Source organism: Agelaius phoeniceus, chromosome 3, assembly GCF_051311805.1.
Source record: "Agelaius phoeniceus isolate bAgePho1 chromosome 3, bAgePho1.hap1, whole genome shotgun sequence".
In the NCBI taxonomy this organism is placed as follows: domain Eukaryota; kingdom Metazoa; phylum Chordata; class Aves; order Passeriformes; family Icteridae; genus Agelaius; species Agelaius phoeniceus.
In genome coordinates this window covers 2,183,168-2,201,136 of record NC_135267.1, presented here as the reverse complement: position 1 = coordinate 2,201,136, position 17,969 = coordinate 2,183,168, and the positions used below count along the sequence as shown (strand labels likewise).

Below are 17,969 nucleotides of genomic sequence, written 5' to 3'. Positions count from 1 at the left end.
CCGTTGTTGCAGGTGGCGGAGGCGGCGCTGAGGCCCCCGGGGCTGTTCTGTGGCCAGCTGGGCCCCGCGGAGCTGCTCAAGGCCGAGCCCGACGGTGCCCAGGTACGGCCGCGCCGCCGCCACGGCCCCAAACCCGCCCGGAGCCCTGGGCATGGAATGGGGGCAGCGCCGGGACGGGATGGGATGGGATGGGCCGGGATGGGATGGGATGGGATGGGATGGGATGGGATGGGATGGGATGGGATGGGAGGTTCCTCATGGCATGGCCCCGGTGAAGGCACCAGGAGCGCACCAGCCTTGGGTGGCACCGTCGGGTGACAGCTCCTGGGGTTGAGGTCACCAAGGTCACACCACCAGTGTCAGGTGACACCCGTTGGGGTTGAGGTCACCAAGGTCACACCACCAGTGTCGGGTGACACCCGTTGGGGTTGAGGTCACCAAGGTCACACCAGTGTCGGGTGACACCCATTGGGGTTGAGGTCATTGTGGTCACACCAATGTCGGGTGACACCCATTGGGGTTGAGGTCATTGTGGTCACACCAGTGTCAGGTGACAGCCCCTGGGGTTGAGGTCATGGTGGTCACACCAGTGTCGGATGACACCCGTTGGGGTTGAAGTCATTGTGGTCACACCAATGTCAGGTGACACCCGTTGGGGTTGAGGTCATTGTGGTCACACCAGTGTCAGGTGACAGCCCCTGGGGTTGAGGTCATGGTGGTCACACCAGTGTCGGGTGACACCCGTTGGGGTTGAGGTCATTGTGGTCACACCAGTGTCGGATGACACCCGTTGGGGTTGAAGTCATTGTGGTCACACCAATGTCAGGTGACACCCGTTGGGGTTGAGGTCACCAGGGTCACACCAGTGTCAGGTGACACCCATTGGGGTTGAGGTCATTGTGGTCACACCAGTGTCGGGTGACACCCGTTGGGGTTGAGGTCACCAAGGTCACACCAGTGTTGGTGTCACCTCTTGGACTTGAAGTCACCATGGTGTCACCAGTGTTGGGTGCCACCAATTGGGGTTGAGGTCACCAAGGTCACACCAATGGTGGGTGACACCGATTGGGCGTCACCTCCCAGGGATGGAGCCACCACGGTGCCACCAGCGTTGGGGGACACCCATTGGGTGACACCCCTTGGCTTGGAGCCACCATGGTGTCATTAGCGTTGGGTGGCACTCACTGGGTTGAAGCCACCATGGTCACACCAAGGTCAGGTGATATCTCCTGGGGCTGGAGCCACCAAGGTGCCACCAAGGCAGAGTTGTTGGGTGACGGACACCCCTTGGGGCTGAGGCCACCAGGGTCACACCAACGTTGGGTGACACCACTGGCCTTGAGGTCACCAAGGTCACACCAGTGTCGGGTGACACCTCCTGGGTTTGAGGCCACCAGGGTCACACCAATGTTGGGTGACACCATTGGGGTTGAGGTCATTGTGGTCACACCAGTGTTGGGTGACACCACTGGCCTTGAAGCCACCAGGGTCACACCAATGTTGGGTGACACCCTTGGCTTTGAAATCACCCTGGTGCCACCAGCAGAGGGGTGACACCCTTGGGGCTGAGGCCACCATGGTCCCACCAGCCCTGGGTGACACCCTTGGGGCTGAAGCCACCATGGCCCCACCAGCCCTGGTGACACCCTTGGGGCTGAAGCCACCATAGTCCCACCAGCCCTGGTGACACCACTTGGAGAGTTGAAGCCACCATGGTCCCACCAGCCCTGGTCATGACACCCTTGGGGTTGAAGCCACCATGGTCCCACCAGCACTGGGTGACACCCTTGGGGTTGAAGCCACCATGGTCCCACCAGCCCTGGTCATGACCAACCCCTGGGTTTGAAGCCACCAAGGTCCCACCGGTGTTGGGGACACCCCTAAGGCCTGGAGCCACCGGTGCTGGGTGACAGCCAACCATGGGGTGACAGCACCACGGGGCCACCAGTGCTGGGTGATGACCACTCCTTGGAGTTGAAGCCACCGTGGTCCCACCAGCGCTGGGTGACACCATGGGCTTGAAGCCACCACGGTCACCTCAGGGTTGGGTGACACCACTGGGTTAAAGCCACCATGGTCACCTCAGTGATGGGTGACACCATTGGGTGACATCTCTTGGGTTGAAGCCACCAAGGTCCAACCATTGGGTGACACCATTGGATTGAAGCCACCATGGTCACCTCAGTGTTGGGTGTCATCATTGGGTTGAAACCACCATGGTCACCTCAGGGTTGGGTGACACCATTGGGTGACATCTCTTGGGTTGAAGCCACCAAGGTCCAGACACTGTTGTGTGACAACCCTTGGGTTGTGGCCACCATGGTCCCACCACCATTGGGTGACATCACTGGGTGACATCACTGGGTGACATCACTGGGTTGAAGCAACCAAGGTCCAACCATTGGGTGACACCACTGGGTTGAAGCCACCATGGTCAATCAATGTTCGGGTGACACCACTGGGCTGAAGCCACCATGGTCAATCAATGTTTGGGTGTCACCATTGGGTTGAAGCCACCATGGTCAATCAATGTTCGGGTGACACCCTTGGGCTGAAGCCACCACGGTCAATGTTCGGGTGACACTATTGGGCTGAAGCCACCACGGTGCCACCACCATTGGGTGACACCCTTGGGCTGAAGCCACCATGGTCAATCAATGTTTGGGTGACACCATTGGGTTGAAGCCACCACGGTCAATGTTTGGGTGACACCATTGGGTTGAAGCCACCATGGTCCAACCATTGGGTGACACCATTGGGCTGAAGCCACCATGGTCACCTCAGGGTTGGGTGACACCCTTGGGCTGAAGCCACCACGGTCAATGTTCGGGTGACACCCTTGGGCTGAAGCCACCATGGTCGGTCAATGTTTGGGTGACACCACTGGGCTGAAGCCGCCACGGTCAATGTTTGGGTGACACCATTGGGCTGAAGCCACCATGGTCACCTCAGTGATGGGTGACACCCTTGGGCTGAAGCCACCACGGTGCCAGCACCGCCAGGTGCCACCAAATCCACCCCCAGAGACCCCAGAACGTCGCTGCTGCCGACGCCGCCTGTGCCAGGAACGGGAAATCCAGGATGGCTCCACCCCCACCCGCCCCTGGACCAACCCCGTTCCTCAAAGCCCCTGAGATGCCTCCAGACCCCACCCAGCCCCACTGGGAGCCGTGTTCCCACCACCATCCCAGGCTTTGCCCTGGGTCAGGGCTCAGAGTCACCGGGAATCTCCTCAGCCATGAAAAGCAGGGATGGCTCCACCTCCTCCCACCCCGTTCCTCAAACCCCCCTGAGATGCCTCCAAACCCATCCCAGCTCTGTTCTGGAGCCGTTTCTCCACCACAATCCCAGATTTTTTTTCCTGGATCAGCTCCTGGGAGCCACCAGGAACCTCCCCATCCATGGAACTCCTGGATGGTTCCACCTCCACAGAAATCCAGGACATCTCCAACCCCGTTCCTCAAACCCCTCTGAGATGCCTCCAACCCCATCCCAGCCCCATCTGGAGCCGTTTTTCCACCATTATCCCAATTTTTCTTTTTCCTGGATCAGGTCCTGGGAGCCACCAGGAACCTCCCCATCCACGGAACCACAGAATCCAGAAATCTGGGATGGCTCCACCTCCATCCACCCCATGGCCAACTCCATTCCTCAAAGCCCTCTGAGATGCCTCCAGCCCCATCCCAGCTCCTTGTGGAGCCGTTTTTCCACCACAATCCCAATTTTTTTCTTGATTGAACACTTGGGAGCCACCAGGAACCTCCCCATCCATGAAACGCCCGGATGTCTCCACCTCCACCCCGTTCCTCAAACCCCTCTGAGATGTCTCCAAACCCATCCCAGCTCTCTTGGGAACCATTTTCCCACTGCAATCCCAAATTTTTCTCCTGGATCAGCACCAGGAACTGCTGGGGATGTCCCAGTCCATGAAACTCCAGGATGGCTCCACCTCCACCCCATTCCTCAAACCCCTTGAGATGCCTCCAAACCCATCCCAGCCCCATCTGGAGCCGTTTTTCCACCATAATCCCAAATTCTTTCTTGAATGAACACTTGGGAGCCACCAAGAACCTCCCCATCCATGGAACTCCCGGATGGCTCCACCTCCACCCACCCCATTCCTCAAACCCCTCTGAGATGCCTCCAACCCCATCCCAGCTCCATTGGGAGCCGTTTTTCTGCCACAATCCCAAAATTTTCCTGGATCAGCTCCTGGCAGCCACCAGGAACCTCCCAGTCTTCAAAATTCCAGGATGTCTCCATCTCCACCCCGTTCCTCAAACCCCTCTGAGATGCCTCCAGCCCCATCCCAGCTCCTTTTGGAGCCATTTTTCTGCCATAATCCCCAATTTTTTTCCCCTGGATCGACACCCGCCATCTCCCCATCCTCAAACCTCAGGATCATCTCCACCCACCCCATTCCTCAAACCCCCCTGAGATGCCTCCAAACCCATCCCATCTCCTTGTGGAGCCGTTTTCCCACCATGATCCCAATTTTTTTTTCCTGGATCAGCTCCTGGGAGCCACCAGGAACCTCCCCATCCATGGAACTCCCAGATGGTTCCAGCTCCATGGAAATCCAGGATGTCTCCATCTCCACCCCATTCCTCAAACCCCTTGAGATGCCTCCAGCCCCATCCCAGCTCCTTTTGGAGCCGTTTTTCTGCCACAATCCCAAATTTTTTCCTGGATCAACTCCTGGGAGCCACCAGGCACCTCCCGATCTTCAAAATTCCAGGACATCTCCACCCACCCCGTTCCTCAACCCCTCTGAGATGCCTCCAGCCCCATCCCAGCTCCATTGGGAGCTGTTTTTCCACCAAAATCTCAATTTTTTTCCTGGATCAGCTCCTGGGAGCCACCAGGAACCTCCCCATCCATGGAACTCCCAGATGGTTCCAGCTCCACGGAACTTCCAGGATGTCTCCACCTCCACCCCATTCCTCAAACCCCTCTGAGATGCCTCCAAACCCATCCCAGCTCTCTTGGGAGCCGTTTTCCCACTGCAATCCCAAATTTTTTCTCCTGGATCAGCACCAGGAACTGCTGGGGATGTCCCAATCCATGAAACTCCAGGATGGCTCCACCTCCACCCCATTCCTCAACCCCTCTGAGATGCCTCCAAACCCATCCCAGCCCCATCTGGAGCCGTTTTTCCACTGCAATCCCCAATTTTTTTTCCTGAATCAACACCTGGGAGCCACCAGGAACCTCCCCATCCATGGAACGCCCGGATGGTTCCACCTCCACACAAATCCAGGACATCTCCACCCACCCCATTCCTGAACCCCCCTGAGATGCCTCCAAACCCATCCCAGCCCCATCTGGAGCCGTTTTTCCACCATGATCCCAAATTTTTTTCCCTGGATCAGCTCCTGGGAGCCACCAGGAACCTCCCCATCCACAGAATCCAGAAATCTGGGATGGCTCCACCTCCATCCACCCCATGGCCAATCCCGTTCCTCAAACCCCTTGAGATGCCTCCAAACCCATCCCATCTCCTTTTGGAGCCGTTTTTCTGCCACAATCCCAAATTTTTTCCCGAATCAACACCTGGGAGCCACCAGGAACCTCCCGATCTTCAAAATTCCAGGATGGCTCCACCTCCACCCCATTCCTCAAACCCCTCTGAGATGCCTCCAGCCCCATCCCAGCCCCATCTGGAGCCGTTTTTCCACTGCAATCCCCAATTTTTTTTCCTGAATCAACACCTGGGAGCCACCAGGAACCTCCCCATCCTCAGAACTGGATGGTTCCACCTCCACACAAATCCAGGATGTCTCCATCTCCACCCCGTTCCTCAAACCCCTTGAGATGCCTCCAGCCCCATCCCAGCCCCATCTGGAGCCGTTTTTCCACCACAACCCCAAATTTTTTCCTGGATCAGCTCCTGGGAGCCACCAGGAACCTCCCCATCCATGAAACTTCTGGATGGTTCCAGCTCCACAGAAATCCAGGATGGCTCCATCTCCACCCCATTTCTCAACCCCTCTGAGATGCCTCCAAACCCATCCCAGCTCCTTTTGGAGCCGTTTTTCCACCACAATCCCAATTTTATTTTCCTGGATCAGCTCCTGGGAGCCACCAGAAACCTCCCCATCCATGGAACTCCAGGATGGCTCCACCTCCACCCCATTCCTGAACCCCCCTGAGATGCCTCCAAACCCATTCCAGCTCCATCTGGAGCCATTTTTCCACCACAATCCCAATTTTTTTTCCCGAATCAACACCTGGGAGCCACCAGGAACCTCCCGATCTTCAAAATTCCAGGACGTCTCCACCTCCACCCCATTCCTGAACCCCTCTGAGATGCCTCCAGCCCCACCCCAGCTCCTTTTGGAGCCGTTTTTCCACCATAATCCCAAATTTTTTCTTGATTGAACACTTGGGAGCCACCAGGAACCTCCCCATCCACAGAACCCAGAAATCTGGGATGGCTCCACCTCCATCCACCCCATGGCCAACCCCATTCCTCAACCCCTCTGAGATGCCTCCAAACCCATCCCAGCCCCATTGGGAGCCGTTTTTCCGCCATAATCCCAATTTAGTTTTCCTGGATCAGCTCCTGGGAGCCACCAGGAACCTCCCCATCCATGAAACTCCCGGATGGCTCCACCTCCACCCCATTCCTCAAACCCCCTGAGATGCCTCCAAACCCATCCCAGCTCCATTGGGAGCCATTTTCCCACTGCAACCCCAAATTTTTTCTCCTGGATCAGCACCAGGAACTGCTGGGGATGTCCCAATCCATGAAACTCCAGAATGGCTCCACCCACCCCATTCCTCAAACCCCCCTGAGATGCCTCCAAACCCATCCCAGCTCCCTGTGGAGCCGTTTTTCTGCCACAATCCCAATTTTTTTCCCGAATCAACACCTGGGAGCCACCAGGAACCTCCCGATCTTCAAAATTCCAGGACATCTCCACCCACCCCGTTCCTGAACCCCCCTGAGATGCCTCCAGCCCCACCCCATCTCCTTTTGGAGCTGTTTTTCTGCCATAATCCCCAATTTTTTCCCCCTGGATCGACACCCGCCATCTCCCCATCCTCAAACCTCAGGATCATCTCCACCCACCCCATTCCTCAAACCCCCTTGAGATGCCTCCAAACCCATCCCAGCTCCTTTTGGAGCCGTTTTTCCACCACAATCCCAATTTAATTTTCCTGGATCAGCTCCTGGGAGCCACCAGGAACCTCCCCATCCACAGAACCACAGAATCCAGAAATCTGGGATGGCTCCACCTCCATCCACCCCATGGCCAACCCCGTTCCTCAAACCCCTCTGAGATGCCTCCAGCCTCATCCCAGCCCCATCTGGAGCCGTTTTTCCGCCACGATCCCAGAATTTTTTTTCCTGGATCAGCACCAGGAACTGCTGGGGATGTCCCAATCCATGAAACTCCAGGATGGCTCCACCTCCACCCCATTCCTCAACCCCTCTGAGATGTCTCCAGCCCCATCCCAGCCCCATTGGGAGCCGTTTTTCCGCCATAATCCCAATTTTATTTTCCTGGATCAACACCTGGGAGCCACCAGGAACCTCCCGATCTTCAAAATTCCAGGATGTCTCCACCTCCACCCCATTCCTGAACCCCTCTGAGATGTCTCCAAACCCATCCCAGCTCCTTTTGGAGCCATTTTCCCACCATAATCCCAATTTTATTTTCCCTGGATCAGCTCCTGGGAGCCACCAGGAACCTCCCCATCCATGGAACTCCCGGATGGTTCCAACTCCACACAAATCCAGGACGTCTCCACCTCCACCCCGTTCCTCAACCCCTTGAGATGTCTCCAAACCCATCCCAGCCTCATCTGGAGCCGTTTTTCCACCATAATCCCAATTTTATTTTCCTGAATCAACACTTGGGAGCCACCAGGAACCTCCCCATCCATGGAACCACAGAATCCAGAAATCTGGGATGGCTCCACCTCCACCCACCCCATGGCCAACCCCGTTCCTCAAACCCCTCTGAGATGTCTTGAGATGCCTCCAGCCCCATCCCAGCTCCTTGTGGAGCCGTTTTTTGCCCTAATCCCAATTTTTTTCCCCTGGATCGACACCCGCCATCTCCCAATCCTCAAACCTCAGGATCATCTCCACCCACCCCATTCCTGAACCCCCCTGAGATGCCTCCAGCCCCACCCCATCTCTGTTCTGGAGCCATTTTTCCACCATTATCCCAATTTTATTTCCCTGGATCAGCTCCTGGGAGCCACCAGGAACCTCCCCATCCACAGAATCCAGAAATCTGGGATGGATCCACCCCATGGCCAACCCCATTCCTCAAACCCTCTGAGATGCCTCCAAACCCATCCCAGCCCCATCTGGAGCCGTTTTTCCTCCACAATCCCAATTTTTTTCCTGGATCAACTCCTGGGAGCCACCAGGAACCTCCCCATCCATGGAACTCCCGGATGGCTCCACCTCCACCCCGTTCCTGAACCCCCCTGAGATGCCTCCAGCCCCATCCCAGCTCCTTGTGGAGCCGTTTTTCCACCACAATCCCAAATTTTTTCCTGGATCAGCTCCTAGGAGCCACCAGGAACCTCCCGATCTTCAAAATTCCAGGACATCTCCACCTCCACCCCATTCCTGAACCCCGCTGAGATGCCTCCAGCCCTACCCCATCTCCTTTTGGAGCCGTTTTTCCACCACAATCCCAATTTTTTTTTCCTTTTTTTTTTCCTGCATCAGCTCCTAGGAGCCACCAGGAACCTCCCCATCCACAGAACCACAGAATCCAGAAATCTGGGATGGATCCACCTCCATCCACCCCATGGCCAACCCTGTTCCTCAAACCCCCCTGAGATGCCTCCAAACCCATCCCAGCTCTCTTGGGAGCCGTTTTTCTGCCACAATCCCAAATTCTTTCTTGAATGAACACTTGGGAGCCACCAGGAACCTCCCCATCCATGGAACGCCCGGATGGTTCCACCTCCACACAAATCCAGGATGTCTCCATCTCCACCCACCCCATTCCTGAACCCCCCTGAGATGCCTCCAAACCCATCCCAGCTCCCTGTGGAGCCGTTTTTCCACCACAATCCCAATTTTATTTTCCTGGATCAACACCTGGGAGCCACCAGGAACCTCCCGATCTCCAAAATTCCAGGACGTCTCCACCTCCACCCCATTCCTGAACCCCCCTGAGATGCCTCCAGCCCCACCCCATCTCTTTGTGGAGCCGTTTTTCCGCCCTAATCCCAAATTTTTTCCCCTGGATCAACACCCGCCATCTCCCAATCCTCAAACCTCAGGATCATCTCCACCCACCCCGTTCCTCAAACCCCTTGAGATGCCTCCAAACCCATCCCAGCTCCTTGTGGAGCCGTTTTTCCACCATAATCCCAATTTTTTTTTTCCCGAATCAACACCTGGGAGCCACCAGGAACCTCCCCATCCACAGAACCACAGAATCCAGAAATCTGGGATGGCTCCACCTCCATCCACCCCATGGCCAACCCCATTCTTCAAACCCCTCTGAGATGCCTCCAAACCCATCCCAGCCCCATCTGGAGCCGTTTTTCCACCACAATCCCAATTTTTTTTTTCCTGGATCAGCTCCTGGGAGCCACCAGGAACCTCCCCATCCATGGAACTCCCGGATGGCTCCACCTCCACCCACCCCATTCCTCAAACCCCCCTGAGATGCCTCCAAACCCATCCCATCTCCTTTTGGAGCCGTTTTTCTGCCATAATCCCCAAATTTTTTCCCCTGGATCGACACCCACCATCTCCCCATCCTCAAACCTCTGGATCATCTCCACCCACCCCATTCCTCAAACCCCCCTGAGATGCCTCCAAACCCATCCCAGCTCCTTCTGGAGCCGTTTTTCTGCCACAATCCCAAATTTTTTCCTGAATCAACACCTGGGAGCCACCAGGAACCTCCCCATCCACAGAATCCAGAAATCTGGGATGGCTCCACCTCCACCCACCCCATGGCCAACCCCGTTCCTCAAACCCCTCTGAGATGCCTCCAAACCCATCCCAGCTCTGTTCTGGAGCTGTTTTTCCTCCATAATCCCAAATTTTTTCTCCTGGATCAGCACCAGGAACTGCTGGAGATGTCCCAGTCCATGAAAATCCAGGATGGCTCCACCGCCACCCCATTCCTCAACCCCCTTGAGATGCCTCCAAACCCATCCCATCTCCCTGTGGAGCCGTTTTTCTGCCACAATCCCAAATTTTTTCCTGGATCAACTCCTAGGAGGCACCAGGAACCTCCCGATCTTCAAAATTCCAGGATGGCTCCACCTCCACCCCATTCCTCAAACCCCTCTGAGATGCCTCCAGCCCCACCCCATCTGCTTTTGGAGCCGTTTTTCCCAGCCCATGCCATTCCGTGCCCGGGGCCGCTGGGCTCAGCGCTTTTCTCTCCTAGGGCCTGAAGACGGACGCGTTCTGCTCTGGGGTGGCTCCAGACTGAGCCCGAGCTCTCGCGTGAGTTTCAGCTCCACGCACGCGGCTCCCGCGCCCCGCGCCCCACACAGCCGATAAACCCCTCTCTCTTCTCTCTTTTTCTCTCCTTTTCTCCTTTCTTTCTCCTCTTTTTTTGGTTTTTTTTTGGTTTTTTTTTTTGGTTTTTTTTTTTGTTTTTTTTTTTTGTTTTTTTGGGGGTTTTTTTGGTTTTTTTTGGTGGTTTTTTTGGTTTTTTTTTTTGTTTTTTTTTTGTTTTTTTTTTGTTTTTTTTTGTTTTTTTTGTGGTTTTTTTTTGCTTTTATTTTGCTTTTATTTTCTTTTGTTGTTTTTGGTTGTTTTTTTTTGTTTTGGTTATTTTTGTTTCGGTTTTGTTTTGGTTTTTCTTTTGGTTTTTTTTTTTTGTTTTGTGTTGTTTTGGGGGTTTTTTTTGTGGTTTTTTTTCGGTTTTTCTTTGCGTTTCCTTTGGGGTTTTTTTTTTGGGTTCTTTTTTGGTTTGTTTGGTTTGGGGTTTTTTTGGGGTGTTTTTTTGTTTTATTTCGGTTTTTTATTTGCTTTTTTGGGTTTTTTTGGGTTTGTCATTTTTGGGGTTTTTTTGTTTTATTTTGGTTTTTTATTTGGTTTTTTGGGGGTTTTTTTGGTTATTTTTTGGTTTTTTGTTTGTTTTATTTTCATTCTTTACTTGATTTTTTGGGTTTTTTTGTCTTTTTGGGGTTTTTTTTGTATTTTGTTTGTTTGGGCTTTTTTGTTTGGTTTTTTTTTGGTTTTGTGTTTTTTTCCTTTTATTTTTTTTTGGGGGGGGTTTTTTTGGGTTTTTTGGCTTTTTATTGTTTCTTTTTTTTTGTTTTGTTTGGTTTTTTTGCTTGGGTTTTTGTTTTTGCTTTGTTTTGGCTTTTTCATTTGTTTGGGGTTTTTTTGTTTGTTTTGTTTTTTGTTTTTTATGGTTTTTTTGGTTTTTTGGTGTTTTTTAAATTTTCTCTGGGTTTTGTTTTTTTTTAAATTTTTTTTCTTTTTGCTTTGTTTTGGCTTTTTTGGGGGTTTTTTGTTTGGTTGATTTTTTGTTTTGGGTCTTTTTTGGTTTGTTTTTTTTCTTTGTTTTTTTGTTTTTGGGGGTTTTTTTTCCGTTTTTTGGTTGGTTTTTTTTTTTTGCATTTTTTGGGTTTCTTTGGGATTTTTTGGGTTGGTTTTTTTTTGGTTTGGTTTGGTTTGGTTTGTTTTTATTTTTGTTTGGTTTGGTTTTGGTTTTTTTGTTTTGTTTTGCTGTTTTTTGTTTTATTTTGTTTTTGTTTTGTTTTATTTTGTTTTTGGTTTTTTTTGTTTTATTTGGTTTTTTGTTTGTTTCATTTTGTTTCGTGTTTTATTTTATTATTTTATTTTATTTTATTTTATTTTATTATTTTATTTTATTTTATATTTTATTTTATTATTTTATTTTATTTTATTTTATTTTATATTTTATTTTATTTTTTATTTTATTTTATTTTATTTTATTTGGTTCCGTTTCCTGTGTCCCGCTCCGGTTGCCCAGGTGCAGCAGGTGCAGGTGTTTGCAGATGTGCAGTGCACGGTCAACCTGGTGGGCGACCCCTACCTCAACGCGCCCCCGCCGCCGCCAGCGCCGCCCATGGCCAACCCCAAAAACCCCGGCGTGGGTCCTGCTCCGGGTCCTGTTCCTCCTGCAGCACCGGGCAAGAGCCTCCTGCAGCAGCTGCTGACAGAATGAACTCATACACAGAAATGGGAATCCCAAAAACCCCAAAAACCCCGGCGTGGGTCCTGCTGCTGGTCCTGTTCCTCCTGCAGCACCGGGCAAGAGCCTCCTGCAGCAGCTGCTGACAGAGTGAACCCACAGAAATCCCAAAAACCCCAAAAACCCCAGCGTGGGTCCTGCTCCTCCGGGTCCTGTTCCTCCTGCAGCGCCGGGAAAGAGCCTCCTGCAGCAGCTGCTGACAGAATGAACCCACAGAAATGGGAACCCCAAAAACTCCAGCGTTGTTCCTGCTCCTGCAGCAGCTGCTGACAGAATGAACCCACACACAGAAATGGGAATCCCAACCCCAAAAACCCTGGCGTGGGCCTGGGTCCTGCTGGTCCTGTTCCTCCTGCAGCACCGGGAAAGAGCCTCCTGCAGCAGCTGCTGACAGAATGAACCAACCCACAGAGATGGGAATCCCAGCCCCAAAAACCCCGGCGTGGGTCCTGCTCCTGTTCCTGCTCCTCCTGCAGCAGCTGCTGACAGAATGAACCCATCCACAGAGCTGGGAATGCCCAAAAACAGCCCAAAAACCCCAGCGTTGTTCCTGCTCCTGCTCCTCCTGCAGCAGCTGCTGACAGAATGAATGAACCCACAGTGCTGAATGAACCAACAGAATGAATGAACCAACCCACAGAGCTGGGATTCCCAAAAACAAAAACCCCAGCCTTGTTCCTGCTCCTCCTGCAGCAGCTGCTGGCAGAATGAACCCACAGAGATGGGAGTGCCCAGAAACAGCCCCAAAACCCCAACGTTGTTCCTGCTCCTGTTCCTGCTCCTGTTCCTGCAGCAGCTGCTGACAGAATGAATGAACCTGCAGACCTGGAATCCCCCAAAACAGCCCCGCCCCAAAACTCCAACATTGTTCTGCTCCTCCTGCAGCAGCTGCTGACCGAATGAACCCACAGTGCTGAATGAACCAACAGAATGAATGAACCAACCCACAGAGCTGGGATTCCCAATCCCAAAAACCGCAGCCTTGTTCCTGCTCCTGTTCCTGCTCCTGCTGCAGCAGCTGCTGACAGAATGAATGAACCAACGGAGATGGGAATCCCAAAAACCCCAACGTTCCTGCTCCTGCTCCTGTTCTGCTCCTGTTCCTGCTTCTCCTGCAGTGCCAGGCAAGAGCCTCCTGCAGCAGCTGCTGACAGAATGAATGAACCCATCGAGCTGGGAGTGCCCAAAAATCCCAACATTGTTCCTGCTCCTGTTCCTCCCAAGAGCCTCCTGCAGCAGCTGCTGACAGAATGAACCCACAGAGCTGGGAATGCCCAAAAACCCCAGCGTTGTTCCTGCTCCTGTTCCTGCAGCAGCTGCTGACAGAATGAACCAACCCACAGTGCTGGGAGTGCCCAAAAACAGCCCAAAAACTCCAACGTTGTTCCTGCTCCTCCTGGTCCTGTTCCTGCTCCTCCTGCAGTGCTGGGCAAGAGCCTCCTGCAGCAGCTGCTGACAGAATGAACCCACAGAAATGGGAGTGCCCAGAAACAGCCCAGAAACCCCAACGTTGTTCCTGCTCCTCCTGCTCCTGTTCCTGCAGCAGCTGCTGACAGAACCAACCCACAGTGCTGGGAATCCCAATCCCAAAAACTCCCAACATTGTTCCTGCTCCTCCTGCAGCAGCTGCTGACAGAATGAACCAACCCACAGAGATGGGAATCCCAGCCCCAAAAACCCCGGCGTGGGTCCTGCTGACAGAATGAACCCACAGAGATGGGATTGCCCAAAAACCCTGGCGTCGGTCCTGCTCCTGCTCCTCCCAAGAGCCTCCTGCAGCAGCTGCTGACAGAATGAACCCACAGAGCTGGGAATGCCCAAAAACAAAAACCCCAAGGTTGTTCCTGTTCCTGTTCCTGCTCCTGCTCCTGTTCCTGTGCCTCCTGCAGCAGCTGCTGACAGAATGAACCCACAGAGCTGGGAATCCCAAAAACAGCCCAGAAACCCCAGCGTTGTTCCTGCTGCAGCAGCTGCTGACAGAACGAACCCACAGAGCTGGGAGTGCCCAAAAACCCCAGCCTTGTTCCTGCTCCTGTTCCTGCTCCTCCTGCAGCAGCTGCTGACAGAATGAACCCACAGAAATGGGAATCCCCAAAAACAACCCCAAAACTCCAACGTTGTTCCTGATCCTGCTGCAGCAGCTGCTGACAGAGTGAACCCACAGTGCTGGGAATCCCAAAAACCCCAGCGTGGGTCCTGTTCCTGCTCCTCCTCCTGTTCCTGTTCCTGCTGCAGCAGCTGCTGACAGAATGAACGAACCCACAGAGCTGGGAATCCCAAAAACAAACCCCCAAACTGGGCAGGATGGACACACAAACCCAGAGGAATTATTCTATAGGATCTATTTTTATGGGAATTTTGATACCCAGCCCCGCCGCTGCAGGGACCCCGGCAGAGCTGAGGGAAATGGGAATTGGGGAGGGTGGGGGAAAAGGGAAATGGGAGAATGGGATTGGCACCAAGGCTTTGCCCTCTGCTTTTTGGGCCTTTTTCCCTGGTTTTTCTCCCTCTCTTTTTCCCTGATTTTCTCCTTTTCCCTCCTCTCTTTTTCCCTGATTTTTCTCCTTTTTTCCCTTCTCTTTATCCCTTTTTTCCCCTCTCTTTTTCCCTGACTTTTCTCCTTTTTCCGCTCTCTTTTTCCTTCTTTTTTCCCCTCTCTTTCCCCTGTTTTTTCTCCTTTTCCCCCTCTCTTTTTCCCTGATTTTTCTCCTTTTCCCTGATTTTTCTCCTTTTTCCCCTCTCTTTTTCTCCTTTTTTCCCCCCTCTCTTTTTCTCCTTTTTTCCCCCTCTCTTTTCCCCTGTTTTTTCTCCTTTTCCCTCCTCTCCTTTTCCCTGATTTTCTCCTTTTTCCCCCCATCTTATTTCTCCTTTTTCCCCTCTCTTTTGCCTTCTTTCTTCTCCTTTTCCCCCTCTCTTTTCCCTGTTTTTTCTCCTTTCCCCTCCTCTCATTTTTCCTGATTTTCTCCTTTTTTCCCTTCTCTTTGTCCCTTTTTTCCCTCTCTTTTTCCCTGACTTTTCTCCTTTTTTCCCCCTCTTTATCCCTTTTTCCGTTTTTTTCCCCTTTTCCCTCCTCTCCTTTTCCCTGATTTTTCTCCTTTTTTCCTGTTTTTTCCCATCTCTTTTTCCCTGTTTTTTCTCCTTTTCCCCCCTCTCTTTTCCCTTCTTTCTTCTCCTTTTTCCCCCCTCTTTTTCCGTGATTTTCTCCTTTTCCCTCCTCTCACTTCCCTGATTTCTCTCCTTTTTTCCCCTCTCTTTTTCCTTCTTTTTTCTCTCTCTTTTCCCTGATTTTCTCCTTTTCCCTCCTCTCATTTTCCTTCTTTTATCTCCTTTTTCCCCCTCTTTTTTCCCTGATTTTTCTCCTTTTCCCCCCATTTCCCCATTTTCCCCTGTTTTTTTCCCTTTTCCCCCATTTTCCCCCATTTTTCCCCCTATTTTTCCCCCCATTTTTCCCCCATTTCCCCCATTTTTCCCCCTTTTTTTCACCCATTTTCCCCCTTTTTCCCCGTTTTTCACCCCTTTTCCTCCCATTTTCTTCCCCCTTTTCCCCCATTTTCTTCCCTCTCTTCCCCCTCTTTCCCCCCATTTTCTTCTCTTTCCCCCCCTTTTCCTCCCATTTTCTTCCCTCTTTCCCCCCATTTTCCCCCCTTTTCCCCCCTTTTTTCCCCCTTTTCCCCCCATTTTCTTCCCTTGTTCCCCCTTTTCCTACCATTTTCTTCCCTCTTTTCCCCCCCATTTTCTTCCCTATTTTTCCTCCTTTTTCCCCCTTTCCCCCCATTTTCTTCCCTCTTTCCCCCCCTTTTTCCCCTCTTGCCCCCTATTTTTCCCCCTTTCCCCCCATTTTCTTCCCTCTTTTTCCCCCTTTTTCTTCTCTTTTTGCCCCTTTTTTCTCCCATTTTCTTCTCTTTTTCCCCCTTTTTTCCCCCATTTTTTCCTTTGCTTCCCCTTTTCCTCCCATTTTCTTCCCTTTTCCCCCCCTTTTCCCCCTTTTCCCCCACTTTCTCCCCCCTTTTCCCCCCATTTTCTTCCCCCTTTTCCCCCTCAGTTTTTCCTCCTTTTCCCTCCCTTTTCCCCCATTTTCTTCTCTTTTCCCCCTCCATTTTCTTTCCTCTTTTCCCCCTTTTTCCCCCCTTTTTCTTCCCTCTTCCCCCCCTTTTTCCCCCATTTTCTTCCTCTTTTCCCTCCAATTTCTTCCCTTTTTCCCCCCATTTTCCCCCCATTTTCTTCCCTTTTTTCCCCCATTTTCTTCCCTCTTCCCCCCCAATTTTTCCCTCTTTTCCCCCCATTTTCTTCCATTCCCCCCCTTTTTCCCCCCATTTTCCCCCTTTTTCCCCCTTTTTTGCCCCATTTTCTTCCCCCTTTTCCCCCCATTTTTCCTCCTTTCCCCCCCCATTTCTTCCCTCTTTCCCCCCCTTTTTTCCCCTTTTCCCCCCAATTTTTCCCCCCATTTTCTTCTTTTTTTCCCATTTTCTTCCCTCTTCCCCCCCTTTTTTCCCCTTTTTCCCCCATTTTTCCCCCTTTTTCTTCCCTTTTTTCACCCTTTTCCTCCAATTTTCTTCCCTCTTTTCCCCCCGTTTTTCCCCCCTTTTTCCCCCCATTTTCCCCCCATTTTCTTCCCTTTTTCCCCCATTTTCTTCCCTCTTTCCCCCCTATTTTTCCCCCATTTTCCCCCCATTTTCTTCCCTTTTTCCCCCTATTTCTTCCCCCTTCCCCCCCATTTTCCCCCTTTTTTCCCCCATTTTCTTCCCTCTTTCCCCCCCTTTTTTCCCCCCTCTTTCCTCCCATTTTTCCCTCATTTTCCTCCCTCTTTTCCCCCATTTTCTTCCCTATTTTCCCCCCTTTTCCTCCAATTTTCTTCCCTCTTTTCCCCCCTTTTCCCCCCTATTTTTCCTCCTTTTTCCCCCCTTTTCCTCCCATTTTCTTCCCTATTTTCCCTCTTTTGCCCCATTTTCTTCCCTTTTCCCCCCTATTTTTCCCCCATTTTCTTCCCCCTTTTCCCCCTCAATTTTTCCTCCTTTTTCCCCCATTTTCTTCTCTTTTCCCCCATTTTCTTTCCTCTTTTCCCCCCTTTTTCCCCCCATTTTCCCCCAATTTTCCCCATTTTTTCCCCCTTTTCCCCCCCAATTTTCCCCCCAATTTTCTCCCCTTTCCCCCCCATTTTTTCCCCTTTTCCCCCCTCTCCTTTTTCCTGATTTTTCTCCTTTTCCCCCCCATTTTTCCCCCTTTTTCCCCCCTTTTTTCCCCCTTTCCCCCCTTTTTTCCCCATTTTCCTCCCTCTTTTCCCCCATTTTCTTCCCTATTTTCCTCCTTTTTCCTCCCATTTTCTTCCCTTTTCCCTCCCATTTTCTTCCCTCTTTTCCCCCCTTTTCCCCCCTATTTTTCCTCCTTTTTCCCCCATTTTCCTCCCATTTTCTTCCCTGTTTTCCCCATTTTTCCCCCATTTTCTTCCCCCTTTTCCCCCTCAATTTTTCCTCCTTTTTCCCCCATTTTTTCATCTTTTCCCCCCTCTCCTTTTTCCTGCTTTTTCTCCTTTTCCCCCCCATTTTTCCCCATTTTCCCCCCTATTTCCCCACCTCCTCCAGGCCCATCCCAATTTTTCCATTCCCATTCCCTGCTCCAAGAATTCCCAGCAAAAACCCACCCAAAAAACCGAGGAAGAAAAAGAAAAAGAAGAAAAAGAAAAAGAAAAAGAAAAAGAAGAAAAAGAGGAGGAAGCTCAGTCTCAGCTGGATCTGACGCGGGGCCCGGAAACCAACACAAAAAAAACCCCAAAAAAAGGGGAAAAACTCCGGAATTCTGCTG

General features: G+C 51.9%; 1 protein-coding gene across 4 annotated transcripts in view; it reads left to right on the top strand.

The window, feature by feature from the left end:
• NCOA1 (nuclear receptor coactivator 1) overlaps positions 1–12,219 on the top strand; it is a 143,677-nt gene extending 131,458 nt beyond the window's left edge. For 2 of the 4 annotated variants that reach the window (XM_077176466.1, XM_077176470.1), the window contains 2 exons: positions 13–102; positions 11,949–12,218. In XM_077176466.1, coding sequence (XP_077032581.1) covers positions 13–102; positions 11,949–12,143 — 285 coding nt within the window. In that variant the 3' untranslated portion in view covers positions 12,144–12,218. Of the gene's footprint in view, positions 1–12; positions 103–10,385; positions 10,445–11,948 lie in introns of all 4 variants that reach the window. The other 2 variants (XM_077176469.1, XM_077176468.1) reach the window with 2 other exon arrangements.
• Positions 12,220–17,969: the final 5,750 nt, after the last annotated feature.